General features: G+C 41.8%; 4 protein-coding genes across 6 annotated transcripts in view; all 4 read left to right on the forward strand.

Moving 5' to 3' along the window:
- LOC124219289 (uncharacterized) overlaps nucleotides 1–2,465 on the forward strand; it is a 42,088-nt gene extending 39,623 nt beyond the window's left edge. Inside the window, exons 2-10 of the mRNA XM_046626636.2 lie at nucleotides 66–199; nucleotides 385–474; nucleotides 578–640; nucleotides 1,266–1,331; nucleotides 1,444–1,485; nucleotides 1,568–1,639; nucleotides 1,709–1,822; nucleotides 1,945–2,123; nucleotides 2,334–2,465. Of these exons, the coding sequence (XP_046482592.1) occupies nucleotides 116–199; nucleotides 385–474; nucleotides 578–640; nucleotides 1,266–1,331; nucleotides 1,444–1,485; nucleotides 1,568–1,639; nucleotides 1,709–1,822; nucleotides 1,945–2,109 (696 nt within the window). The 5' untranslated portion in view covers nucleotides 66–115 and the 3' untranslated portion in view covers nucleotides 2,110–2,123; nucleotides 2,334–2,465. The remainder of the gene's footprint in view (nucleotides 1–65; nucleotides 200–384; nucleotides 475–577; nucleotides 641–1,265; nucleotides 1,332–1,443; nucleotides 1,486–1,567; nucleotides 1,640–1,708; nucleotides 1,823–1,944; nucleotides 2,124–2,333) is intronic.
- A 2,964-nt stretch (nucleotides 2,466–5,429) lies between these two features.
- geko lies at nucleotides 5,430–14,919 on the forward strand. Its single transcript, XM_046626638.2, has 3 exons — nucleotides 5,430–6,548; nucleotides 9,175–9,307; nucleotides 13,906–14,919. Exons 1-3 carry the CDS (start codon nucleotides 6,341–6,343, stop codon nucleotides 14,075–14,077), a joined length of 513 nt encoding a protein of 170 aa, XP_046482594.1. The 5' UTR covers nucleotides 5,430–6,340; the 3' UTR covers nucleotides 14,078–14,919.
- A 745-nt stretch (nucleotides 14,920–15,664) lies between these two features.
- Nucleotides 15,665–19,041, forward strand: LOC124218675 (uncharacterized). 2 transcript variants are annotated; one of them, XM_046625333.1, is made up of 4 exons: nucleotides 15,665–15,808; nucleotides 16,060–16,269; nucleotides 16,363–16,564; nucleotides 18,663–19,041. In XM_046625333.1, the coding sequence occupies exons 2-4, from the start codon at nucleotides 16,083–16,085 to the stop codon at nucleotides 18,805–18,807; spliced, it is 534 nt and encodes a 177-aa protein (XP_046481289.1). In that variant the 5' UTR covers nucleotides 15,665–15,808; nucleotides 16,060–16,082; the 3' UTR covers nucleotides 18,808–19,041. The 2 variants fall into 2 exon arrangements, with proteins under 2 accessions (XP_046481289.1, XP_046481290.1); XM_046625334.2 differs by having other exon boundaries at nucleotides 15,794–15,931.
- A 594-nt stretch (nucleotides 19,042–19,635) lies between these two features.
- Nucleotides 19,636–22,155, forward strand: LOC124219472 (uncharacterized). Of its 2 annotated transcripts, none has more exons than XM_046627060.2 (6): nucleotides 19,636–20,148; nucleotides 20,241–20,385; nucleotides 20,480–20,703; nucleotides 20,919–21,127; nucleotides 21,197–21,495; nucleotides 21,580–22,155. In XM_046627060.2, the coding sequence occupies exons 1-6, from the start codon at nucleotides 19,970–19,972 to the stop codon at nucleotides 21,934–21,936; spliced, it is 1,413 nt and encodes a 470-aa protein (XP_046483016.1). In that variant the 5' UTR covers nucleotides 19,636–19,969; the 3' UTR covers nucleotides 21,937–22,155. The 2 variants fall into 2 exon arrangements, with proteins under 2 accessions (XP_046483016.1, XP_046483017.1); XM_046627061.2 differs by having other exon boundaries at nucleotides 21,200–21,495.
- The last annotated feature ends 5,012 nt before the right edge of the window (nucleotides 22,156–27,167 follow it).

The raw sequence follows: 27,167 nt of genomic DNA on the forward strand, positions 1-27,167 counted from the left end.
GGATTGGTTTTTTTTAAATAATTATTTTACTTTTATCCCTTCCCTTTCTTTATCTTCTGTTATAGAGAAAAATTATATCGATGGACGAATAAACAATTCTCAGCATCCCGAAAGTATGTTTTACAGAAGACAAGGATATTACTATCGGCTTATCAAACATTTACCCTTTATCAAGCACTTCGATATCTACGATCCTCAGGTAATCGCGACGATGATTCAACCAACGAGCATGTCTATTTTCATAACTGTTGGTCAAATTCATGTAAAATACTCTCCGCTTTATCATCGAATATAACCTAAAACATCGTAACACGCCTAATTCGTAAATCAGTCATCGTTATCATTATCGACTATCAACTTTTCATTGATATTAATATCCGGCAGTCGTTTATCCGCGAAGATGTTCTGGATAACCTTGTCGTCTGCATGCTCGCCTACTGCCTTTTCTATTTCGGTTTATGGTACGCCGACCAGGTACGAACGAGGGACCAATTAATCTCTAACAAATACAGAGAATATTGCTACTGATAAACCAATAATCACGGTTCACCGTTTTTATTTTAAATTTCCCATCCAGGTCATCAATCAAATCGAGAAAGTAAACGAGAAAATGGTCGCGGTTGTACGTGACAATAAAACCGTATGTACAATTTGTTGCAAATTACTTTCCTGCAGATTATTATTGTTACTGTTATTTAATCCCATTGCCAAAAAGTAGAGGGACAAATGTTCGAATGACCTGTACAGACATTCATTACGGGGAATGATTTTTAAGTGTTTTTTTAGTCGCTCGATTTTTTCGGAACAAAATCCATGCCGATGAGAATGAAAGAAAAAATCGTTCTTGGTAGTTAGATAAGTAATAATTCATGTTTGACTGTCGTAGAAATATAAAATGTGGTTACAAAAATTCTAAGTATTCGGAATATAGTGAGAAATTAATTAAATTTGACGATATCAATATTATTTGGGTTTTTAACCCGAATTTCATATTTTCAATTCAAATCGCAGACGTTAATCAATTCGCTTGTACAGTGAACGTGCATAATCTATTTATAAAAGGTAAGAGCCACGAAGAGAAGATAAATTGGAAGAAATAGAGAGATTAAATAATAATAACGATGATTATGATAGAGAGAAATGAGAAAACGAGAATGGCTCGAATTTGTTTGCGCGTATATAATTTCGTTTTCCCTTTTTTCACTAACAGTCACGATTTATATTCTCAACTTGTACACAATTATCGTAACGATTGACGATTCTAGAAATTGGAGGACTTGAGCACCCTGAAAAAGAAGCGATTAGAGTACGAGGATGTGGTTGTCAAAACGGTGGGTAAAATTTTTTGACAAAGTCGGATAAAAATTAAATGCGCGAGTTGAAAGGGAGAATGAGAAATTTGAAAAACTACAGATCTATCTCTTGCTTTACTTCCTATTTCAGAAAGGTGTGCAACGTCAGATCGAAACATATCTAGAAAACGAAGTGAGCGTCTAATATGAGGGGAGGCAAAAAATTTCGAAAAAAAAATTAAAAACCTAAACGACGATAATTCTCTTTTCCTCAGCTGGAAATATTGACCGCGGAACTGACGGCGACGGAGCGGAAAATAGGCGATTTGGAAAAAGTGTTTGGAAAAGTAACGTCGCTTAATATCTTCGTGGGAATTTTTCAAACTTGCAAATTACACGTAACAGGTTATTTTCAGTGCAAATCTGTGGGGAGCGCTTTTAACACGGGAATACCCGCTTCCGGTCCGGAAGGCGAAATGGCGATCGAGGACGGCCAGACGTCATCGGAGGAAAAACCGGAAGACGTTAAGGTTCGCCGTTACAATTATTCCTTAGATCAAAAGAAAATAATTAAAAAAAAAATTTCATCCTTTTGCGTACCAAATTTATCTCGTCATCTTTACTAACTTCGCGACATCCCTGATATTTTCAGGTATTGGAACCGTCGTTCCCGCCCCCCTTGCCGCCCGAACCTCCGCCCCGGAAGTACGGAATCTTCGTCGCCAGGCCACCCGGACATCGCGTCATTCCCGGATATGGACCGCCACCCCCTCCACCGCCCCCGAAAATCGGATTCAAGCTGCCCGGCATCTGCTGAGCTTTCGGAATTCGGTCAGTTACCTTATTTACCTTTCTCTTTTTCTCATATCGTTTTCCCCCCTTTCCAACGAATAGAAACAAAATTCCTGCGACGATTTTGTATTTTTTTTTTTTTTTATCGTTTAGCGATTAAGATGCTCCTCTTTTCTCTCACCCCCAGAGTATAGATAAAAGTCAGTTTTATGCAAACACTGTTGAGAAAATATTGTTCACTGATTTCAGCCGCCGGATCGGATCATTCGGACAGAAAAATCGTTGAGCGGAATATTTGGCAGACGAGGAGATTTGGCAAAAGTGAGGAAAAATCGCGAAATTTAGGAACGAAATGGCCGGTAGACGATCGCAGTGCAGATATTTTGAGAAACTTATCACCGCTTACAAAGACGCTTTTAAGGCTTGCGCCTATTCTGCTTTCCGAGGAATAAAATACGTCAAGTTGATTAGGTTTTTATTTAATATGTATAAATAAATCTATGAGAATAATTAATTCGTCGGTTTACTATATTTACACGATTTTATTAAAAAGGTAGTAACAAATCGACTGTATTTTAATTCTTTTATATGTATATGTATATATTAACGTGGAAGTAATAATTGCACTGAAAAGGGAAAGTCAAGACTTTCAGGTTCGGTTTACATTGAGATGCAGAGTTTAACAAATCTGCTCGTGTTGACCCTGTGAATATGCAGCCGGTAAATACGGCTCGCTGGCAGGTAAACTTACGCAAGTCTGTAAAACAATAACAATATTCTTACGTCAGACAATCGATCATTCCACGTCGGTCATGCTTTGTCCCACCTGACAAACGACTTGGCAAAATTCCGTGGCGATATTGGCGGTGCTATTTTACTCTAAGAGTATGACGGATTCGCGAAGTTGTATCAAGTTTTAAAATTGTCAAGCGGATCGGCAAGCGGAAGTTGAAAAAGTACCGGAAGCGCCTTGTTCCGAAATATTTGTTTTCCAAAAATTCAAATTACGATAGAGCAAAGTTCCGAAAAGTAGAGTTCGGACAGAGGTAAAGATCTAGTAAGATTTTCTAAATAAAAAGCAAATTTGGTTCAAGGGTAGGAGACGGAAGTAAGTAATCGAATGGTCTTGCGATTTGTGATTGGTGGGAATGTTAGAAATTTTTTACGATTGGTCAAGAGTCAATAGGAATGGAATGGCATGAAAGGTCGTAAAAGGATCAAGTCAATTCTTAATAGTTAAACAATAAGCGACCTTTTCACGGCCACTCTGTCCGGATTAATTACCGTACATATCTGTGGATCAACCAAATGTTGTAAAACGGGAATTGCCTTCGTTTGTTATCGGGAAAGGTATTTATTGCTTAATTACAGAGTTCCGGCGAAGCATATTGTTTTGCCTACAGTGCGGTACGAATTGACCTGGCTAAAGTCATAAACCAGGTTCGGCGGGTCCGTACTTAGAATTTTACAAATGGTCTAGTTGTAAACGCTAACGATAGTTTTACAGTTAAAATAACATGTGACGAATCTGCCTATTTTAACATAAATGTATACGTCACAACAATTGAATTGAAAATCCTTGATCATTCGGAATTTCGATGTTTCAGATTTTTTAATTTTCTCATTTTCGCACTCTCGGAACTTTGACTTGTCGGAGAACTTTTCCCATTCGAAACTTTGATGTTTCGTCAAAGATTAATTTCTCTACGGTTAAGTTTCGTCAGCGCAAAGTTAGGAATTTCGCGCTTTCGGAAGTTTTCAAATTCGAAATGTCAACAACCAAACTTGGTCGATAAATTGGTTCCGTGAGAGGCAAAAAAAAAAAAACGGACACTTTGGAAAAATTCGAAAAACTAAAAACTGGAGCGATATAAAACGTATTTTCGAGTTCTCGACATACTTTTTTTTTTTCATTCGGCGCAACTGACGACGAGCGTGATCATCAACAGTTCGACGAAATCTTTCGTAGGCTTGTGCTGGCTGGAGGAAGAAAAAGCGCCGACTGTTCGGTTCAACAAACTCCTTCTCGACCATAATGCTAGGTATTATTCCTTTCTTCGCGTTACACCACACTCTTGACTTTCACCCGAAATGAATTCCGACTTGGAACGACACATGTAACCGCTTTTGAATTCGTTATTTAACGGAGTCATTTCCCCTGGGATTGACCTACCTTTGTTTTACTTTCATTCAAAAACTGAAACGTGTATCACATTTACTAACGATATCGAAATACTTGTACAAATTGCATTTTCTTTTTTTTTATTTATTTATTTATTTTTTTTTTTTCTTACTAACGGACATTGAAGATTTTTTTCTTCTTTATTCTTTGGTCGGGATTAAAAATTTCACACTATTTAAAATTTCCTCTAAAATCTTTTCCACGCAATTCTAATTCGTCTTTATGAAATTTTCATCAATGATTAGCTCTTGAAACTCTATAAGCTCAATGTGACTCGAAGATTTTTCTAAATAATTATCGAGTGTTTCGACCAGGTTTTCGGTTTAGATTTAAGAAGACTGAAAATTGCTTGTGCTTATCAATGCCAATATAGCAGAAATACTTGATGAAGCTTGATAATGATGCGGCGGCTGAAAGAAATTTACAATTTTAACAAACAGAAGAAAACAATTTGGTTGATTTTTGAAAAAGCAGAACCTCCAAAAAAAAAAAAAAATTGCACCAAGCTTCGTCGCTAATTATTATCGTCTTTATACATTTCATTACTAATACGGACGATTTTATCGACAGAAATCTTATTTCTCCCGCAAGTCCTCAACAGCAGCAAAAACCGGCTATCGATCGACTCGGCTTACTCGCTTATCGGTTTTTCCATGAACCCATTCGTCATTCGAGTGTCAGAAAACCATTGCAACGTGTCCTCGAGCGGTTATTTTACCGATCAGACCGATGCTAATGTATCAGTGACGTTTTCCTTGAGAAGATCGTGTGGGTGTTCGGCTTGCTCAGGGTCGTCCGAGTCGAGTTTCCTTATTTTTTTTCATAGAAATGAGGCCAAGACCGCTACGCGATGCTGGAGGTCAGTAAACGAAGACTCGATCGTAACTCGGATCAGAAAATCGGTTGACAACTTTTGACTGTAGAACGATTTTCGCCCCTATTCGAGGCAAAAGTCAAGATCTTTTTTCCACCCTTCTTCTTTACTCGCAGATTCGGCCGATCGCGTGCCGATTTATTGCGATAATAAAAAACGGCGACACCCGAGTTTGCTCAAAGTCGGTGTAAAATAGCTCCAAACAGCGTAACGCGGGAACTTTCACTGTCTTCTGATCGTGACCGGCCGGCTGCTCGGCTAGCGAGTTGCTCGGTTCGCGAAGAAGGCGAGAGAAGGCTGTGAACCGTCGTCTTTCCGCCTATTCATTTCGTATCCAGTCATACTCTGGCACCGAGTCTCGCCGGTTGAGCACTTGGTTCGTTCCCAGCCGCTGTTAACGGACAAACTCATTGACACGTTGGCGAAGAAAAAATCGTTTTGGTTTTTCTTTTTTTTATTATTATTCTTTTCCTACCGTTGAATCATTCGACGAGAGACAAGTGATCGAAAATCAGCGAACTGTCGAGTCGGTTCGTCAACGACGAGGTTTCCGATCGGTTTTTAAAAATCCTCAAAAAGTTCGAACATCTGCGGTTAAAAAGTCACGACATTTCAGAATTCGTAAACACCGATTTTCGAAATCGGCCGTAAAATATCGGGACGATCTTGCAACTGAGATGGTTATTTCTTAATACGAAATATATTAATAATCCAGAGAGTAACGACGATAAAAATAAATTGAATTACCTTCTTTTTTTTAAATAATCATTTTACTCATTCGGATAAATCCAACGTCGATGGACATATTGCACAATTTTTAACAGATCAACTGACCGACAGTCGAAGGTGTGTAAACAGCTGAGATAACAATCAAAAGATCGGATCTTGGAAACTTTCTGCTACCAGTCTTATAAAAAAAAAAAAAAATAGACGCCAAATAAAATGAAAACCTACCAAAGTGTAAATAAAATAGAAAGTTAAAGACAATAAATTTTTCCAAATTTTGCCATTGGAGAATAATTATCATCACTGCCGGCTACGATACCAGCTTCATTAATTTCGACGCTATTGAAGAGTGAACGATAATTCTGTTCTAATTCGCTAGATAAGTGAACAGAGTTAACGGCAATAATAAATACGTATAAATAAAGTGACAGAAACTTGATTAAATAAAAAATAATAAAATCAAAAACACAAAACATGGATACGGGAACCGTTCGTCTGGTGATTTTCTTGGGGATGTTCCTCGTGTTCGCCGGTGATTACACGGCTCTGATGTCGTCGATATTCGGCATCAACGCCGACAAAAACGGCACAACGTCTCTCACCAAACGGCCGCAAAGCTCGCCAAAGGATTCGCCACGTGGTCAGTCTCTGCCGGAGGAGAAAATTTTTATGGAGGAAAACGGTGAGTCCTCCCTCCCTCCCACATAAAAAAAAAAAAAAAAAAAACAAAAAAAAGAAGACAACTCTGAACGAGATTCTATTTGTTTGGTTAAATCCTTGGAACGGACGATGATTACTTTTGAAATTAGAATGAGATGGAGAGAATTCTAGAACATCAGTACGATTCGTGATTTCCTTAATTCTATGCGCATACGATTTAGAGTCTCTGTCTGTAAGATACAAGAAGCGAATCACGTTATACGTATAATACATCAGACGGAAGCTTCATTGAAATTCCCACGGCGTAATCGCTGTATACAGCATGTATCATGCAAGATTCAATACATTTATACCTATCATGTAACCGTGCAGCCACTTGCCGCCGATTGTAGACGTAAATTTAAACCATTCGATCGTCGTTCGAGACTTCCACGAATCAATATAACGTACTTTACACATGGACGTATAGATTTTTATTAATTTATCCAAACTGTAAACGCTCTGTCTGTAAAACGGTAGCTGAATATTATACGCGAAACGAGAAAAAAAATTTTAAAATTGTCGTTTGTACGACCGCGTATGCGATTCTAATATGGCGAATGAAACCGTTTTCTGATGCAAATGTAACCGTTTTTTTTTTTTTTTTTTTATTTATTTTTTATCTCGCAATACTGGCTGTTATAATTACAATCGCTTTGCTTGTCGTACAAAGTTATACTTGTTTCAGCCGCAAAAATCTTTCTCTTTTCATATTTTGTAAAACCGACGTATTTTTTCTCGGTATGTAGAGAAATTTTTTCTTTTCTCATTATTATCCTTCGACTTAATTTCACGGAAATTGTTAGATTTTCCTTTCCGTAATCCATGCTGTTCGTTTAATTTTTTTTTTTCTTTTATCACTCGACAATATTTCCCCCACGCAAATCGATCGAAAATCGGTTCATTTTGCTTTTTGTCGAAGTTTGTTTCCCTGTGGTTTTATTTTCTTATTCACCTTACGAATTTCGATTTTGTTTCCTCGATCGCTCGGCGGATCGGTCAGTTTTTAATTATTTCACCTAACCTTCTCATAAACGATTCCAAGTTTTTGACCGTGGAATTCTACTTATCGTTTCGGGGAGCTCGGTTAATCTTGTATTAATTCGATCCCGCGATTCCGCCTTGGATCCAGAACGATATGCAAAATTCGAAGGACCGTAACATTCTCGATTTAGAGGTCATCGGTGAACGTCCTGCTAGAACTGGGACCAGGTAAAATCACAAGGAAATCATCAACATCCAATTATGACGCACGTTTCGCGCTAAAACTTACCGATCAAAAAACCGGCATTCGTTTCGCCAAATCTTTAAGCTTAGATTTTCGCGTACATACGGATTGAAAAAAAAACCTCGTTTTTTTTATTTTTCCCCTCAAGTCGGCGATCCGATTTCTCTGACCGACTCGCATAAATCATGAAATTTTTGGCAATTCTCATTCATCGTATTCCGGTTTTGACCTCCTCATAACCCCTTCAATTCGAGGTAGGTACCTAATCGGTATCGTTAAAAAATGTATGTCATAGAATCATAAACTTGACTGGCGTAAATGTCATTCTACGCGTGCGTGTAACGAGTTAATCGTCACAAACGCGAACGCGGAGTAATCGAATGCAGATCGAAGAGAACCCGACGCGATTATTACACGGACGATGGTGAATAAGAAATTGCACAATCAAGTACTCCATGGTGTATTATACATTTAATTGGCAAAAAATTTCATTCCTTTTACTTTTATTTCGATGCTCGAATCCCGGTGGGAATGGAGCGTTGCATGATCCGGATGCGAATACACAACGACGTTTAATAATAATCCTCTACCTACCAGCTGCCTAAGTTGGCTCGATTGAACCCGCGCTTTTTGATTATCGTGAACAAAAACTAGACTGCTGCAAGGCTACCGTTTCCAATGACGTAACACACGCGGTTTGTTTGAATAATGGAAGAGCAGCGCGAGCCTCTGTGTATGTACATTGAAACGAAATCCTCGTTGTCTGAAAAAGCGGAGGTGGAAAAAAAAAAAAAATAATAAAAAAATAAAAAAATAAAAAAAACAGACACAAAGGTAGATAAAGCGAGACGGAAACATGTTACTTGAAGAATTCTAGAATGTTTACCGCACACTTGAATCGCGTACGTAACGAATCCTAATACATCAATGATTGTTGTTATTCTTGCATCGTCGATCGACTCGCCAGTCTGATCATGTTTTCGATAATCAGCCGTGAATCTTGGACGTGAAAAAAAAAAAAAAAAATTAAAATCACACCGCCACCCTTGAACCAGTTACATACCCGTAAACGTTGTTATAAAATTACGCAAAAGCGAAATGCAGTTCGTATGCGTGGCAAGAATTCAAAATCTTTCAATGATGAAATTCATCGGAGTCCGATGCAGTTATGATTATCTTATTTTTTGAAATCATTGTGAACCACCGCTGAGGTTTAATTATACACGTAGCAGCAACGTCTCGGTAAACAGAATAAATTCTGAGTTACATGGCAGCTTGATTTTTTAATTTTCTTTCATTATTCGTACTTTTGTTCTTTTCCATGTCTTACTTCGTTTTTGACATTGTTTTTTTCTTTTTTTCTCTCCTTCTCTCATCACAGGAATCTCGGCGAAAGCGAAGCTCATGTCAACGATAAAAAGCTCCTGCCTGCCGAAATTGATTTGCGAACTTACAGCGTCGACGAATCAGGATCAGCTCAGCGAGATGGAAAGATCACTCCTTAATCTGATAAGGTGAGGATTAAGACAAGGGTACAAAATAAATAAGGTTTCCTGTTTGCTTCTTTTTTTTTTTTTTTTCCCCTTCCGCACAATGTTTTATCTGTCCATCATTTGCTTTTACAATTATATCCTCGTTCTATCTTTTTGTTGTTATTGTTGTTGTTTTTGTTCTATGTTTTTTGTTTTTTTTTTTTTTTTCCTTCCTTTTTTCTATCAATTTGCAAGAAATTATCAAAGAGATTATCTTCCTTGATATTAATTGAAATTTGACACGAAAGGATATATTCGTAACTTGTATTAGTCGCGGTTATGAAATTCAATGTCTATTCATTCGTATCTCACGTTCACGTTCCCAAACTGCCTCGAGCTGTTTTCAACGTTTCAATTGACGGAAGTGGCGATTCTACATGCGAGTATAAAAATCGATCAACAAAACTCGAACGGACAAGTCCAACCTCCGTGAAACCACAAGATGAATCGATGCCGCATTTTACCGATTGACGATCCTCGAGGCCAAATGTATTATAGAGATTTAGTTACCATGCATATACAAATTATGGCCGCCTATCCATCTCGCATACATGACCCAGAGAGATCGAGGGTTCTTGAAATTTAAAAAAGGACACGCTCTCTCATATTGGTCAAGGCACTTCCGGGCTAGAATTACACCTAAAAAGAGACGATTCGCGATGTGCGAGTGGATCGAGTCGAAGGGTAACTTCCTAACTTCTTTCTTTCTTTTTATTTTTTCTTTTTCTTTTCACGGTCCAATAAATCTGGACCTAACACTTGCGGCCAAATATAGTTTCCAGTTATTCTCATCTCAGCTAGCTTCTTGCAACTCGTTATTTCTGCCTATATACAAATCCGGGAAGTACTTTCACGCAACTTTCATTTTTGCCTTGCGGTAGAAATTAGAATTCTATGTTGGTATACCTTGCAACTATACTCGATCGTCTCGTGTGTCAATTTCGATGTTAATCTTAAAACAGGACGTCGTTAAAAACGAGTGAATTTTAGTACCCACTTGTAACCCGATAAGAGAAAATGGCCGTAAAAATGTATTCTGTTGACAGTTCGGATCTTGATTTGCAATTGAATTTTGTGATCTTGGATTATCTTGATTATATTTACTGTAAACTAATATAACACATCGAGAGAAATTTTTTGTTCCAGTTACAGCTAAGTCTTTAATTATTTTCATTTTTTACCACAATCGAAAGATATAGTTCTGGGTAAAAAATGAAAATTAGTTTTCCAGCCGTTACCGGAAAGTCTGGTATCCGTTACTTTTCATTCTCATTACGATCACTGTTACTAGATTTTCTTGCAACTGTTGCGAAAATTTATTGCTCGCGCAACGATAAATTGACGTTAAAGCCTTGTTTAACTAAAAAAGTAGAGTAAAACTCACAAACTGATTTTACGTTGCAATTACCAAAAAGGATCGACAATGGCGCAAAGCGATTACGCGAACCTCGTTTTTCGTAATTCCAATAATATTCAAACAGTTTTTTTCTAACGATACCTGTTTTACTGAATTCTTCTAACTACCATAACAAATGAAATTTTTCTCAGTGTATAATTTTTTAACTATTATTGCATCGTGTATCACAAGGTAACACGTCATTTTCTTTGTTTGTCCTTTTACTAGCCACGCGCAAACCTTCGCGTATGTAATATAATCAATTTCGCGTTATGCGTGTGAAATGAATATTTATACACCGTAGTCAGCCTTTCGATTTCAAGCGTTGTTACCTAACTAAAGCCTGCCACTTTCTCTCGCGACTTAAACGAGCATATAGTACACAGAACCCGCTCTCCTCCCTCTCTCTCTCTCTCTCTCTCTCTCTCTCTCTCTCTCTCTCCTCTCTCTCTCTCTCTCTCTCTCTCTCTCTCTCTCTCTCTCTCTCTCTCTCTCTCTCTCTCTCTCTCTCTCTCTCTCTCTCTCTCTCTCTCTCTCTCTCTCTCTCTCTCTCTCTCTCTCTTCCTCTCTTGATTCTCGAGAGTAAGAAAGAGAGAGGGTCATTCAATGGCTGGCGATAACTTGTGGGTTGCATCGCCTTTCACAACGATCCCGTAACACGTCTGTTTGTTCGTACGAAAATCGATTGGTATGCGAAGAAGAGTGACTCGACGCTGCGGGCAGGTACCTTATATACTCGCGATTCAAGCAAGGTTCAAGAAAAAGTCCAAGTAGGTACTTGTGGTGTCATTGCGTCAGAGTTCACGATTGCGACGATTGCTCGTAGCGTTGATTGGCGAAACGCGTGACGTCATTCGTATACCGGTTGGACTCGCGGATTTCGATTTTGGCCGTTTCAATAACGGAACGAATTGACAATTTGTCGAAAATTTAACAAAAGGAATCGACTGCGCTAAATATGAAGATGAAAATTGATAACTGCGAATTTTATTGCGAACGTGCCTCGATGAATCGAAGATGGAATTTAACGCTCTCAAGGATTTGCCGGAGAGCTTTTGCCGCGATGATGAATGTGAGGAAGGGCAATCTCCGGATAAAGACTTTCCGCAAACAGATATACGTACACGATCCGGCACTCGGTTCGAATGCATCGACCTCCGCGAATCTTGCAGCGGCTGCTGCAACGGCACCAAAATGGCGCGACGGTATCTGGTATCCGTGGGTGACAAGCGAATTGGGAAAAAGGAAGAAGAGCTTTTGGATCGCCAATTTCCCGTCTGTCTCCCGGCTTATTCCCGCCCACCGATTCAGGAATCGCACTATAAACACCGGATATCTTTCCTGCAGAGCTGAGATCTCGCTGCTGATATGGAGGACCGTTCCTATTTGCGCCACTTTTAAATCCGCCAACTTTACACGGGATCGGATAAACACAACTCGGCTTTTATACCGCGCCGCCTTTTGCTTCCGCATACGAGTTTTACGTCTTTACGTACCTGCCGTATTATTATCACGTCGTCGGTTAACCCTATCAGTCGCAGTGGGATGCTCGCCGTCCCATATAAAAAATTTCCATGTCCTGGCCTTGTCACAGTTTATTTAAAACTTGAAATGATCTTTGTTACTTCGTATTACACCGTAAACCCCTGAGTAACAAAATTCAGGCCAAAATATTGGGTTGAAAAATGTGTGACCGAAAGGGTTAAACGCTTTTTTTCGAAAACTGTTCCAGCTGGTTGCAAAGATGAAACCGCAAATGTTAGCCGAATCGCGTCATGCGTATAATTTTTCAAGTCTTATCGGACAATCGGCGTTGCTGTCTCCAATTCAATTTCATTACCGGTATAAAAAAAAATTCGTCACACCTCTGATTGTCCGGATTTTGAAAAATCGGTCCAGTTTTATTTACCGTGAATTTCTAAGGTCGATGTGTCCGAACTGATTACCCGCGGTTTCCTCAAGAGCATTATACACTCATACCATCGTGCAGTTGTACTTTCACCGAAAATTACCACTTTCTAGCGATACAAGTTGAGGGCATCAATTCTTGCACCGTTACTCCATGTTAAACCAAAGTCTGCACGGTGCCTGCACATATTTTCGGCATATTTATAATGTTGCACCTCTCTCTTGATCTTATAATCTTGACTTTTATTGAGGGAAAGCCGTGAATATTATAGAAACTATAGTGTTACCGGTAGCTGCATTCTCTCGGCAGTTATATCTGCGCATGTAACATATATCCAGTATATAAACTACCGACTCGAGACAAGTTATAACTGGCTTTCGAGTTGTTTCCCTCCCTCGAAGTTACTGATTATAGAAAGTGAACGCGTCGCCTTCTTACCTTGTGCTTGTTCCCCTCGCGTGACTTGTTGGCAAGTTTTTACTTCACTTCGTTATACGAGATCAAGACATATCGGCCACTCCCCGTTCCGGATCGCCTGTCGTCGCGTTTTGTACGCGACTGTGTAGAAAAAAAAAAAAAAATTAAAAAATTAAAAAAATCCCCCATTTTTTATCGGAATGTCAAAACAATTATTACCTTTGACCGTAACGTTCGAATCGAATATCGAAAACGCAGCCTGCACGCGAAGCCGTACGCTTTATCACACGGAGATAGAGATAAAGGATCGTAGAAACCGTTGAAACCCGATCCGTTGACCCGATTTTATTTTACTCTAGGTGCAAAAGCCCCATGTACAGAGCAATAAAACCGCACCTTATCTTACATCTCGGAGAACTGGAGTTTGTCTCGATTTTCCGTGGCACGGAGTGGCGGTGGGGGGGGGGGGGGGGGGGGGGGAGGCAATCGCTGAATTGTAGAGCGGTATTTCATTTCGCGCTACCTATGCAAAATTACTACATACTCCGCGTCGTCGTCGAGAATTGCGAGAGGGGAGAGATTTATGGGGCAAAAAGAGTTCGCAACTTGGATGGCGGGGAACCCGGGGGTTGTCTGTTATATCCGGTTGTCTTAAACCCCGGACTTGAGCGGCGGCGAAAACTGGGTGGGAAGTAACAATTATTCATCGGATAACGTTTATTGTTCTACGCTTGCGGCAAGGCGACGTTTTTTTTTTTTTGTTTTTCAATAATTCGACCCTTAGCCACAAAATCCAACTTAGTACCTTATCGTTAATTGTTGTTTGATTATCTTTTTTTTTTTCTTTTTCTTTTACAGAGACACCAGTCTCAGCACAACAGCCGAGGTCGCATCGAGGTATCATTTTGCCGCTCACATGGGCCAGCTGATTTCCGGTCTCGAGGGTCAAGGCTGCCATAATTTTTACCCGACCTGCCCATTTCCCGGTTCGACTGTTCTCAGCTTGATGAAGAAGGTCCGGATGCGCTGATCGGCGAATGAGGAACATCGCGGACGGTGGAACTCTCCGTAACTTCCTGAGTTGGGGTTGAAGTCGGCGGAGAGTTTCCTGGATTCGCAACGCTGCGTCGCATTCAAACGAGTAATTAGCCCGCGGTTAAAAGTTGGACACAGTCCGATGTATATTACGAAAATTTTTCCTGTGAAATCGTCTTGGTTTTATTTTTTCTAAAATGTAGATTGCGATGCGTGCAAAGACTGAGGATACCTAAATTGTTTTCTGTAGGGATACGAAGTCTAAATCATAATATAATGGAAGAGAGATTGTTGTAATAATACTCAATTACATTGTCATGAATTGTTATAGACGACATATACACTTTGTCTTTCGTACGGCGGAAGTGAAGTTTTTTTTTTTTTTTTGTGCTTTTGTTTTGTGTACGCTAATTAGTAATTGCGCCGTGTGGTTGTTATATATATATATATATATATATATATACCTATCTCATACGACGAGTGATATATTGTAGATATGTTTAAGATAGCGAAGCTAGTCTGACTTGACGAGAATAAAATGAACAATCTGAATCGTTGATTTGTATTTGTACAGTGCATTATCATTTTCTTTAGTTTCATTTCAGAATTTCTAGCCGTTTAATATAAGTATATATACGCATACTAACCATTTTTTATATTCACCATTTATTTAAATACATCCGTTTTACATGTGTAATTATAATTATTCCTCACTGTAATATCTAGTTACATATAAATTGATTTATCACACATATTCGTCATGTCTATGTACGTGTATATTCCATACGATTAACTCGCATGTATAAAATAATTGTAATCTGTGTATAAATAAAATTCAATCAAGTGAAACTAATCAAGTTGATCGGCGATAGAAATTGCCGTGGGATTTTTTTTTTTTTTAACAATAATGTGCACGTCTTAACAATCTTCTGTTTCGGGTCATAGACGAGAAGCAAATATGGCGCCTTCTTCCAATCGTCACATTGCAATTTTTTCATACCTTCCTCGTTGAATAATGTCAGATTTTTGAAAAACCTGATCCTTCGCAAGTTTCCCTTCGACGGCACTACAGAAATTGTCAAAATCCTGTTAAAACCTGTCCGAATGAAAGATTCCATTCACGATTATCAGTATTTTTGCGGTTAGAGTGCAAAAACGTGACCTGCAACCGAATGAAAACAGTGTAACGAAACACTTGAAGTTTGAAAGTTAGCTGCTACAAGTGTGCCAAGTAAAAAAAAAAAGAAAAGAAAAACAAATAAGTAAACTTGCAAAATGGTTCGTCACTGATGTTTTTCGAGCGGGTCTTTCCAAGGTGAAAAATGACGTGCCTTGTGGCACGTATACGCGAAAGTTGATGATGAGCGCGACGTGACGACACGACTTAGTCCGATGGTACCAACGATCGAAGCATGCTGAGGCTGAACGCCGATGGCATGTGTTCCCTACGGTGATTTTCATCTACGTCATACGTTACATAGAGTAGATTTCAACCCGGCGTGTTGCAACGTGTTGCCAGACTACCTGACCAAGGTTTGCGCGGGGGGATCCGAGTTCACTTTCTCTCAGCTTATGAGCGGCACCGAGTCGAAACCCCGCCACTTGAACAGCCCGTCCATAGGCATCGCGGGACATTCAACGGCTAGTTTTTAACACAAGAAGACACAGGGGAACCGCGCTCCGCGAACGGGAAACAGCTATTTCGCCAAGAACCGAACCTCGTGACGTGAGTACATACCCGCCATCGCATTGGTAGAATCTAAACGAGAACATCGTTGCGTGTGTAGAAAAAACAATCCTCGCGGAATACGAAGCACAGTAGTGTACGGCATTCGCGGTGAAGATAGATGTAAGGTCACCCCGAATACACTAGTGAAAAATATAGATCAACGCTCTCCTCGTTAAGAGCGATAATTAATGGCGATAATTGTCAAAAATATTAGGCTGGCTTAACAACTTAGCTCTGATTTTTATCAGCAATCATCCTGCACCCTTGAGCTATGGAACTCCGGAGGACACTCGTGATTCTAGGACTCTGCCTCCTGGCGATGAAGTCTACAACGGCAGCGCCGAGCCCCCAAGAACCAGCGTTTGAAATTCCCGTTCAGCTGGTAGGGTTCCCGGTCATCATAGCCGCGGTCAGACTGACGAACTTCGTAAAGAAGCTTGCCTACTCTCTGAATCCAGGTGAGACTTGGTCCTGATAACTCTTTTACCGCTTGTTCAATCCTTCTTTGTCACGATACGATAACCATTTCTAACTCAATTCAATTGCATCAGAGACCTACGTCAGTCGCGCAAGGCGATCGGCCATTCGGGCCGTTGACGAGGAGCTGCTGGACGTCGGTGAGGTCGAGAAAAGACTGGTCGAGGAGCTGGGAAGTGACGTTTGCGTTTACGAAAGAGTCTGCTCAAGGTACGCGACCAAGACTCTCCAGAGGCGAAGCAGAGACCGAGTTATGGACTGGGACTACGTCTTCAGGTGATTAGCAACCTGTCTACGTTTAATTTTCACTTAGTAAAAGTGAGAGCGAAGAGCCTCTTTTTCTCTCTCTCTCTCTTCCCCAATGTGTTTCGCAACAAAATTCCTACGATGCACATATTCTGAGAGTTTACGACGATGATCGGCATGTGAAACCTCGTCACTTTCAAAGTTCCCGTCCGTTGCGTTCGGTCATCGACAGTTTGTGCCGAGTGGACTTGGCAAACCCGTTTGACATTCCGTCAACGTTCTGCGTCAACGATCAATGTGTGTGGCATGAACGGTGCAGGCGCCGGTCGTTTTTTGTTTTTTTTTTACTTATCGTATCTCTAGCCAGTGCGGGAATCAATTATCTACAGACCGTAAAGTCTTTGTCCAGTTATTGAAATGGCCAGGAGTGTCGCGCAATTGCTTCGTCCTTATAACCGATACTCTTTAATGCCTTGACCCGATGGACACTCGTCACTCTCTTCATGCCCATTAGACTCGTGTTTATTTTGACATTATCACGGCTTAGGTGGTATTACACGTAATCGTATGGTACTCTGGACACGCATAACTGTTACGGTCTAGAAACGCACGACGGACTGTCAAAGCCGGGTGTGGACGGTGATGTGTGGTCCTTGTGGTCGCTGTGGGCCCAGAATTAGTCGAAGTTTAATGGACTCAGTCACCGTTCAAGTGTCTCGTCCGGCAGTCAAACGGCTCTGCTCTGAAAGCATAGAGTTCAATCCTGGTCATCACGGGTGCATTTCCTCAAACCATGATCATTTAATCTGGAATCCGGCGTCAGAATGCTCGGTCCGGACGATGGACCGATTCGAAGGACCTGGACCCCTAAGTCGACCATCGAGTGACCGAAGTATCTTACCGCAATTACTTAGAAGTAATAATCGAGATGTTTTAGTGACCTGAGTATGGACAGCCTTTAGAGTAGCGTTCGTTTTGACGGCGAATGGTCGATTATAAAGTGTAACTAGTGAGCGCGTGGATCCCATCAAGAGTCGTAACAGGGGAAAAGACGCACGATGGAGCGTTAAAAGCTGGTGCCATCAATGAGCGGCTCTTCGGACGACGAAGAGCTGAGAGTTAGTCGGATTTTAATAGTTTCGGCTACTGTCCGAGTATCCTTTCTTAGTCCCTTATCCACCCAGCGCGTGCATGGCACCAGGTTTCAGCCCGAGCGTCTCGCCGCGGAGATAAGACCCTTCGGTCTTAATAGCCGTGGCTCGTGCGCACTAATGCACCGGCTGGTATTCCACGTTCGCGTCTCTTCTTCGTCGTTGACCTCTCGCTCCGCGCTGCCCTTCCTTTCGACAGATGTATTCGAATCCGTCACTCTATCTCGCGCCGGGAAACTCCTCTCCAGGAGATAGCGAGCGCGTGCCACTGCGGTCCAAGCCTATGGTGTCCAGTGGTCCTGGAAATGTCCTTAAATTTCGCTTGCGTCCTGGAAATGTTCTGTTCTTAATGTCCTTGAATAGCCTGGGAACGTCCTCGAATTTGTTACGGAGTTTTTACCGGACACCGTGTAACCTCAAACTGCGCTCCAGTCACCTGCTTATCAGACAGCTAAAGTGATCCGTCGGCGCACACTGCCGTGAGCTTGACCGTTCCTTTCTCTCTGTTCCTAGCTACTCGACTGTCTTGACGAAAAATTCTTTTGGCGCCAAATAAGACCAGTCAGATAAATATTGGTCTAGACGGATTTAAAGGCCGGGGCGACGGAGATGTAATCTTTGGAACGTGACATGCTCATGCCTGCCTCTCTAATCGCTCGTCTGCGCTCTTTTTCTATTTCCCTTTCTACGCCTCCCTATAACAAAGTATTAATGTCTGATAAGACGTCCGCTGGTATTCCTTCTCACCCCAACATCTTTCTGCGGGATATTCAAATCCGTATTATACGAGTCACAAGAAATTATCTAAAGTCCCCGTTGTTCGTCGGAGAATGTCGACGTTTGAAGGCCTCGTCAACCAAACTACGCCTGCTGGAATGCGATAAAAAATTACACGACGAGCCTCGTTTTTCTGATTTGGAACAATCGTTTGATCTGTTCGTGGGTAAAAAACGGCCTTTTCTTTTTATTTTTTACAGTCAGTACAAAGTGTCGCCGGATCCGATGAAGGAAAATTACCTCCTAAGTGTGTTTTTGGGCGACATAGTCGGTAGTCCGCGACTCTGTCATCAGTTGGCGAAACGAGGACGAGCCTGCGACGAGAGCACGCTGCAGTCAGAATGAGCGGACGAAGAATGAAGATGTTCATTGAAACGTTTCAATTGTACATAACCATATGATATTCATTCATCACTTTTTCTACATTATTGTTATTGTTATTATAGCAATGAAGTTGTGAATAGAGCGTTACGCAGTTTTGTACAGAATATATTGTTATACTGTCATGTATTATTATCGAGCCGATGAAGCTTTAGTCGTCGCTTTCGAATGATTGTGTAATAAAATTTGTTTGAGTTATCGAATGTTATTCCTCTTCGCTCCAAACTCATTAGTCATTTCAAACGATTCTTGCGACTGACTTTCTCTAATTATTTTTTCTCAACCCGTTCAGCATTTTGTTTCTCGCAACAATTTAATTGTAACACTCTACCCTCAACTTTCTCTCATTTCCGTCATGGTATACACTTATCGACAGAAAAAAACAAAATGCAATCTAGAGTCTTTTGACCGAGTGCAGCGGGGTGATCGATTTGAAATTTCGATAGGTTCTTACGGGTTCTGCATTCGCGATGTGGAATTAATATTCGGCGATACTTGATGATTGGCCATCCACAGTTTCAGCCGTGGCATCGCGTCGGAGTCGCATATTGCGGAGAGTCGATGAGAAAATCAATTTCGCAACATACATAAGTGGTTAATGAGCACACATGTTCTAGCGGGAATACCGTTGCTTTTGCATACGGATATTTGTTGTGTTGTTGCGACCGTAGGCTGCGTCTGACCAAATGTAGGTCCGCTGGAGAGAGTTGAGTGACGCAGCCTCACACAAGCAATGCATGTACGTGGATGTGTCAACCTACGCAAATCTGCGAAAAGTCTTACAAACAGCTTGTTGTCCGAAAGGTACACTTCGGCAGAGTTCTTCGTGCCGATTGCTTCGCTGACACGTTCGATACGAATCCGTAATAAATTTTGGATTCTGAACTGCGCTGATCCTATTGTGTTTTGAATATATCTTGACTGAAAAAGCCAGATTAAGATATAGTTAAACTGGACAGTGCAGAAACTCGTCAAGATCAAGATTAATCGATACTCATAGTGTGACAATTAACGGTGATAGTGTGAAGTGTCTGAAAATCCAAAGAAAGAGTCAATGATACATTGCGTCTAGGATATCGATCAATCGTGGAAAGACTTCTACTGAAGAATATACTCGTGCTCAAGAATGACGTCGACTCTTTTTTGGATTGGGATTGCATCCTTTGTCATACCTTGCGTCCAGCGAACAGCTCTAGCAGTGTCAGTGAAAAAGCAGCACGAATCATCCGGACAAGAACCGTCGGGGTTGAACTCCTGCAATATTAACTGGGAGGTGAAGACCAACAGCGTTTCAGATCTGCTCAAGTAAGTATTTGAAAAAGTAATTGTAAAAGATCAAGACGGATTTGTTGAATGGATTGCGACGATATTGATGACGATTATCTTTTGATCCCAAGATGCATAGAGAACCTAGCCGAGGATTCAAAGTCCGCATCATTCGCATTTCCCAAGGATCAAGAAACCCAGGGACGTCAGCGTCCTGGGTCCTATGGATTCGCTAACGGAGGACTTGGCGGTGCTCTTTACCGACCCGGCAGACCGGTAAGCAGCTGACGAACCACTTCTTTCGACTTATCATGCATGTATCGATACCCAAAAACCTGACAGAGAAAAAAATGACTCGCGATTCTCGCAGAAAGATCCTCCGCAATATCCGTTCGGATCTGGGCCCTACGGTTCTGAGGGATATGCGGAGGCCTCTGATCTGGGCCTGGCCGATGCCCTGACGTCCATAAGCCAGTACGACGACCTGAAGTGCGTGCCGCGTCTCCTGTGCGAAATCGCTGGGGGGTCAAAGCCTGGAGGTGGCAACTACAAGGCGTCAAGTCTCGGCAGTTTTGGCATGAACACAGTACTCGGGTAGGTAGAGAGCGCAATGCCTTAGGCTAATTGCGAATTAACATTAGGTGGGCCGGGCTCGACAGTCGAAGAGTGAAAGTGAATTCGCAGATTCCTCGCGATATTTCCCCCTCTTTAATCATATTGATTTGGATTTTTCTTTCTATGAGTCGGCGCACACGTGAGTCACTACTAAGGATAATGAAAACTTATTTACTTTATCGCTTACCACGCAGACTCCTGACAGGCTATAATTTCGAGGAGGCATCGCCGCTCCTGGGCTTCGCAAAGGCGGCGCTTCTCGGTTATTCGAACAAGGGCGACCCCTCCGTTTGCTATGAGGAGTACGTCAGATGTCCGAAAAATCCTCGAGCGCTTGTCCACTACCTGAACAATCACAACGGGGGGTTTTTCAGGTTCTTCAAAAACACTCGACACTCCAACGGTGCGTATTTGCGATTGGAAAACCTTCGTCCATTTCGATCTGGGACTAATATCAGTCTCCCTGTTTCAGTAGCTCAGAGTTCAAACGGGATTGGGTACGCTAGGACGCGGCCGGCACTTCCTCCAGGACTCTCTGGACCAGAATCTGACCGCACTGGTACCGGCAAGCTGAAATTCGACAACCTGGATCCGCTGCTGCGACAGGACGAAACGGAGCGCATCCTCCATCCTTTCCACGAATATTCCAAGGTTGTTTTTCCCGAGGATGAAAAGTCCGGCACTAGAGTGTCAAAGTCATTGCAGTCGAACCCGTCGTCAGCATTCTTTCCGTCCACTTCGAAGGATCAATCATTCTTCTTTCCACTCCGAGTGCGTTGCGTAGCATCATGTTACAGAGGAAAGGAGTAAAAACAGGCATTTATCGACTAACTTCTCGTTATTTCTCATCAACAGGACGACGATGAGAGCTTAGAGGACAACAACATCGTGGCCTTTGAGAGTGACGAGGATTTACAGGGTCTGCGGAATTACAATTCGTATTCGAAATACGAAAACCGATTACCCTCTGACCAAGTAAAAGGCCCCCAATCTATCGTCATCTTCCCCAATGATCGCGATGAACGCAGGGTGAGGTTCGTTGGTTCCGAATTTTCCAACAACCCATCGTCGTATGACAGACGCGCCGAAATATCCGAGAGGAGTTATTCCAGTGACGACCGGACCTCGACTTCAGCGACTCAAGCACCGCTACAGGAAGCAAAGAAAAACCAAGAACTTTCCTCGAACAATCATCAGTCCCATTCGGTTTGATGGCAAGACTATTTTTCTTTGCAGTGACTTAAATTCGACAGCATTTCGCCTGCCTAAAAGTGGCGATAAGCACTTCGTTTGGTCTATTGATGTTCAGTTATTGTTAGCATCGATGAAATTATGTCGGAAAAACGGACTATTAAGATTGAAGAGATATGAAAACTTAAAACTTGGTATACCAATTCCAGAGAATAAATTATTATTTGTAAAAATGCACAATCCGAACGAGTGAAATACCGAACTAAGTTGTTTCCCAAAGGCCTGACACGTACAAGTTCACAGGCTATTCATACTGTCGTCAGATTGTTTGCAAGTCGGCAAAGTTCGTCGTCTGGAGGACAGCGTTCAAACAAGTTGCTGGGCGCTGCAGGCCGCGATGATTAGATACCTATCACCGTGAGGTGAAAGGCTACCATGTAATTATTTTATCCGTTGTGGCGTGTAATTCTCTCTTCTAGTATCACCGGGACGGCCGGGGGATGGGGTGGAAATTTTCGACGGGGTGAACCGTGAGCCGTTTGCCGAAGGGCGTGTGGCCTGGACAGGGCCAAGGGGTGTGCTGCTGACAGGAGGAGACAATTGGCCTTCCAATACACGCCATCCTCCTCGACCGCGAGTCACTTTGTACCAATAATTCTCAAGGCCCTTGCACCGTGCAGTCCGCGTCTCGGTCATGCGGAAGAAGCGAGTTTGTTTTTCCAACTTTCCCTTACCGCTTATTCTCTTTCCGGGATGAATTCGTCTGAGACGCGATAAGTTCTTCTTCTTCTTCTTTCCCGCACTGGATGTATGAATATAATCTTATTCCATTAGGGTGGTTTTGTCGGCATTATTTTCCCCAAGCGGTGAACCGCCGTCAAAAGAGGATCCTGCATATCGTATTACCGTCATAATTCCCTGTTATTAGGATCCGCTGCCGGTTTCATGTCGGCTTACCACACCCCAAGTGAACCGCCAAATCCCTTTGAATTGAAACGGGTGCGAGAAGACGCAGCCGAGCTCACTGCTCCGCGACAAAGCAGCTCTGAGGCAAAACTAAAAAACTCATTACGCAAAATCGGGGCGAATATACCAGAGCTGAAAAGGGCCATTTAACGATCACTCGCTACACCCCAAGGTGTACACGTGGAATTACGGACCGAGTATGTCCGTCGCTGACGTTCGGCTAACCAGTCGACGTCTTTTCACGACGTTTCCTTTTCTTCCTGTCCTGTTCCCGATTTCCAACGGATCCCGGTCCAACCTCGGAAGCTCGACGAGGAAATAACGGGCTTAGCGGGCGTCAGTCATCACCGGGTGAAAACTAATCTACTAGCCATTTCAAATCGCCTATAAATATCGCGTTCGGTATCGCCCAATGCCCGATGGGACGTCAGTCATCCGCGTTGATTGCAGCATTGAAGTCACGTGCCGCGGATCAGCTATGAAGCGGGCGTCCTGGTCGCGTGTCCATATTTTTGTACCGTTGCCGGCGGGGATTTTTTTCTTTCTTCTTCTTCTTTCCTTTTTCATTCTCATTATTGTTGTTATTATTGTATACTCGATGGCGTGTCACGCCACCCTTCTCTGCGACCCCATGATGCGAAATGAATTTAGAGCCAGACCAAACATGCGCGTATAATGCGGGATGTTGGTTATTAAAATGCAAAGATCTCCGGCGCATTGAATCGGCCAGATAAGCGATATCTCGGGCTAAAATTTGAAACTTAAAAGTGGTAAGCGAAAGGGCAAATATTTGCACACCCGTAAGTGCGGAACGGGAGTTTTGGATACTTGCGGCATAAGTACGATCCGTTGCTCATCGGCGATGATTCCCTTTTCTTTCACTGTCCGTTCTTCAATCCCGCAGATTATCACGGGAGACAAGACAGTGCGGATTATGTCTAAGGACTCCGGATCTCCATCCTCGGATTTTCTGATAAAAATCTGTCTTTCAACAAGTCCGGCCCTTCGGGGTCTTCCAAGAGGTTGCCAATTTATATGTTGATTCACCAGTGTCCGTGGTCACCGCCGAGGGGACATATCACGAGATCTTCACGCAGCTTTGCAGCCCCTCGAAAATGTTCGCCAGTAAATATTGAATAACAGCCCGCATCATTGAAGAGGAGGAAAAATTTTTGCCTCGATACTTAGATTTTCCTATTTCTCTTATGTAAGCCGCAATCGCCACTCGATAAGCATCCGCATTTCACTGCATTTTGTTACTCGTTTTTCCAACCACGGGCGTGAATCATTTCCAGACATTGACCGAGATGTGATTATATGGTGTCAGTGGCGCAGCTATGGTGCAGCCACTGCCTACCTCTTCCGCGTTCCTCCCCTCGGCACTTTCGGCTACCGTGGGGTATTATTAAGCCGACAATACGTAGGGTTACACATTGCGGCTAGCCTAGCCGTGCAGGGGTTGAAATTCGACTCCCATGAGCCACGGGCGTCACAAATGCATTACGGCGTCGACGGGTCTGACATCCAAATACCTGACAATTACAGCGAGCGTGCTCACTGCTGATTTGTACAACTGGTTTTATTCTACCCATGAAAAATTGAGAAGTTACGAATTGATCGAGAGGAAACACAACTTAATTGGCGAGTGAACACGATTAGCAACTCAATCACTGTTGAGGATAACTTACGTTCGAGATGATGGTGACACGAATATCCATGCAGTCCTTTGTCAGTGTAACTGAAAACAAGAGTGGGAATCTTCTCGATACCGTGAGATAATTGCGGCGTTGATGTGTATATTACCTTGTACAAATAATCTCAGGGGTCAATTTTATTTCGAAGTAGTTGACCATCGGTGAAACGGGTTTATTTCGACGTATCTGACGTGGTAATTATGGTTTGAGATGAAACAGATCAGAACATTTGGTGTAAAAAAATTCTTTTTTTTTTTTGTATAATGAACCTACGACCGTGAGTTTGCGATTTTGAGGGGTGTTTTCTTTGCCTCTGCAGAGGGATAATTAATATCACTTGAACCAGAACAGTGTTTGGCACCGCATTAATTCACCGGTTGAATAATTTCACTCATAATTCAACCCTTTCGCTCGTAACTCATATCACCGAGGCAAGTAGTCGTTGCTCCACGCCAAGTGACTTGCGGTATGCTAATAGGTCACCGATGCAAATTCAGGGCGTGGACCACGGCGAGAATAAACTATGCGTACTCATCGAGCGTATCTCTAATCGGAAGAAACGAGCTGATGAGATCGAGAACTTCTACGTACAAAACTATTGAAAGGTTGCGGTCTTTAACGTATAGACAGGATAGTAGATTACGGGAATCGAGAACAGCTGAAATTAAGAGATACAATTGGAATGAATTTGTGATGGGTGAGATGGGAAGAAATCCCGATGAACTTTATTGTATTTTACACTGAATAGAGTTGACAAATGTGTATTCACGAAATCTTATCATCTCTTTACTTTCTTAGTAAACACTTCGGTACCCTCGATACATCCATGGGACTATGTAAATGTCCGCTATGTTAACATCATAATTATGACCGGAACAACTGCCACAAGTACAAGATAAACCATTGGACACAAGAATGAAAAACATTTCGACGGGTTTGCAAGAAGATGGGAAAAGGAATCATGAACTCATAGCCAGAAAGTTTCAGTTCCAGTTTATTCAATATGCCTTAGTTATAGTACAAGTGTGCAGGTGTCAGTGTATACTACTTCACCAAGTTGTCGTATACAGTACACCTATCTATGATATGTTACAGTAATACATTATACTGATATTGATATATTATAAAAATTATGATTAGAATATTAGACTAATTAATATAATTGAATCAGGCAGAATACAAATAATGTTGAACAAGATAAGACCTGTTGAAGTTTGTAAGCGCAATTAAAGTTTCGAAATAAATCCAGGTGCAATGCTCCTCTGCAACACGTTGACTGTAAAATGTTGTATTCTGATTATTTTATGTGACCTGAAATTAAATTCATAATACCTACATGAGTTTATCCGCATTTACTTCGTACATTCTCGGGCGCTGGTCCTATGATGCTCCAAATACGTTTCTTGCAATCCTTGGGATCAAATAAGTGAACGAAAGGTGGTTTGAATGGATTCTGACACTGAACGTTTTCGTTCGGAGAAATGAGAGTTGATCCTTTCCTTTACAGATTCTCGACTAATGATCGAACAGTCTTTTTCAAAACTTCTTTGCATTCCTGAGGCTCCACTTCGTCTGAAAACGAGTCCTGCAAAACGATTCTGTAACAGAGAATTTTTTTGCATTTTTGGGAAAAATTATAGCGATTTTGAAAAGTGCTGGAATGGATTCTTTCTGGCACTATTCCGACGTAATTTTGCGAGAAAAAACGATTGGGCGCAGTTCCAATACGCTGCGATCAACGAATCAGAAGTTGGAGCCAAAAAACGAGAACCTGTATTTTCGGCATTTTTCAGCAGGTGCGGTTTCCTTCCTAGGTTCTCTCCTGTTGATCCCAAGCTCATTTCGCTGCGTTTTCTGGGTTCCTGGAGGTCCAATTAGTCAGGAAGGGGTCATAAAAATCGAATCTGAGACCAAAAATTTTTGGTCAAAAAATGAAAAAAAAAGTAAGGCTAACCCCTTTGCATTTTTGGCGAAAATTTTGACGATTTTGAAAAGTGCTGGAATGAAATCTTTCCGGCATTATTCCGACGTAATTTTGCGAAAAAAATCGATTGGGCGCAGTTCCAATACGCTGCGATCAACGAATCAAAAGTGAGAGCCAAAAAACGAGACCCTGTATTTTCGGCATTTTTCAGCAGGTGCGGTTTCCTTCCTAGGTTCTCTCCTGTTGATCCTACGCTCATTTCGCTGCGTTTTCTGGGTTCCTGGAGGTCCAATCAGTCAGGAGAGGGTCATGAAAATTGAATCCGAGACCTGAAATTTTTCGGTCAAAAAAAAAGTAAGGCTAACCCCTTTGTATTTTTGGCGAAAATTTTGACGATTTTGAAAAGTGCTGGAATAAAATTTTTCCGGCACTATTCCGACGTAATTTTGCGAGAAAAATCGATTGGGCGCAGTTCCAATACGCTGCGATCAACGAATCAAAAGTTAGAGCCAAAAAACGAGACCCTGTATTTTCGGCATTTTTCAGCAGGTGCGGTTTCCTTCCTAGGTTCTCTCCTGTTGATCCTACGCTCATTTCGCTGCGTTTTCTGGGTTCCTGGAGGTCCAATCAGTCAGGAAAGGGTCATAAAAATCGAATCTGAGACCCAA

The sequence above is a fragment of the Neodiprion pinetum genome, chromosome 5 (genome assembly GCF_021155775.2).
Source record: "Neodiprion pinetum isolate iyNeoPine1 chromosome 5, iyNeoPine1.2, whole genome shotgun sequence".
Classification (NCBI taxonomy): Eukaryota; Metazoa; Arthropoda; class Insecta; order Hymenoptera; family Diprionidae; genus Neodiprion; species Neodiprion pinetum.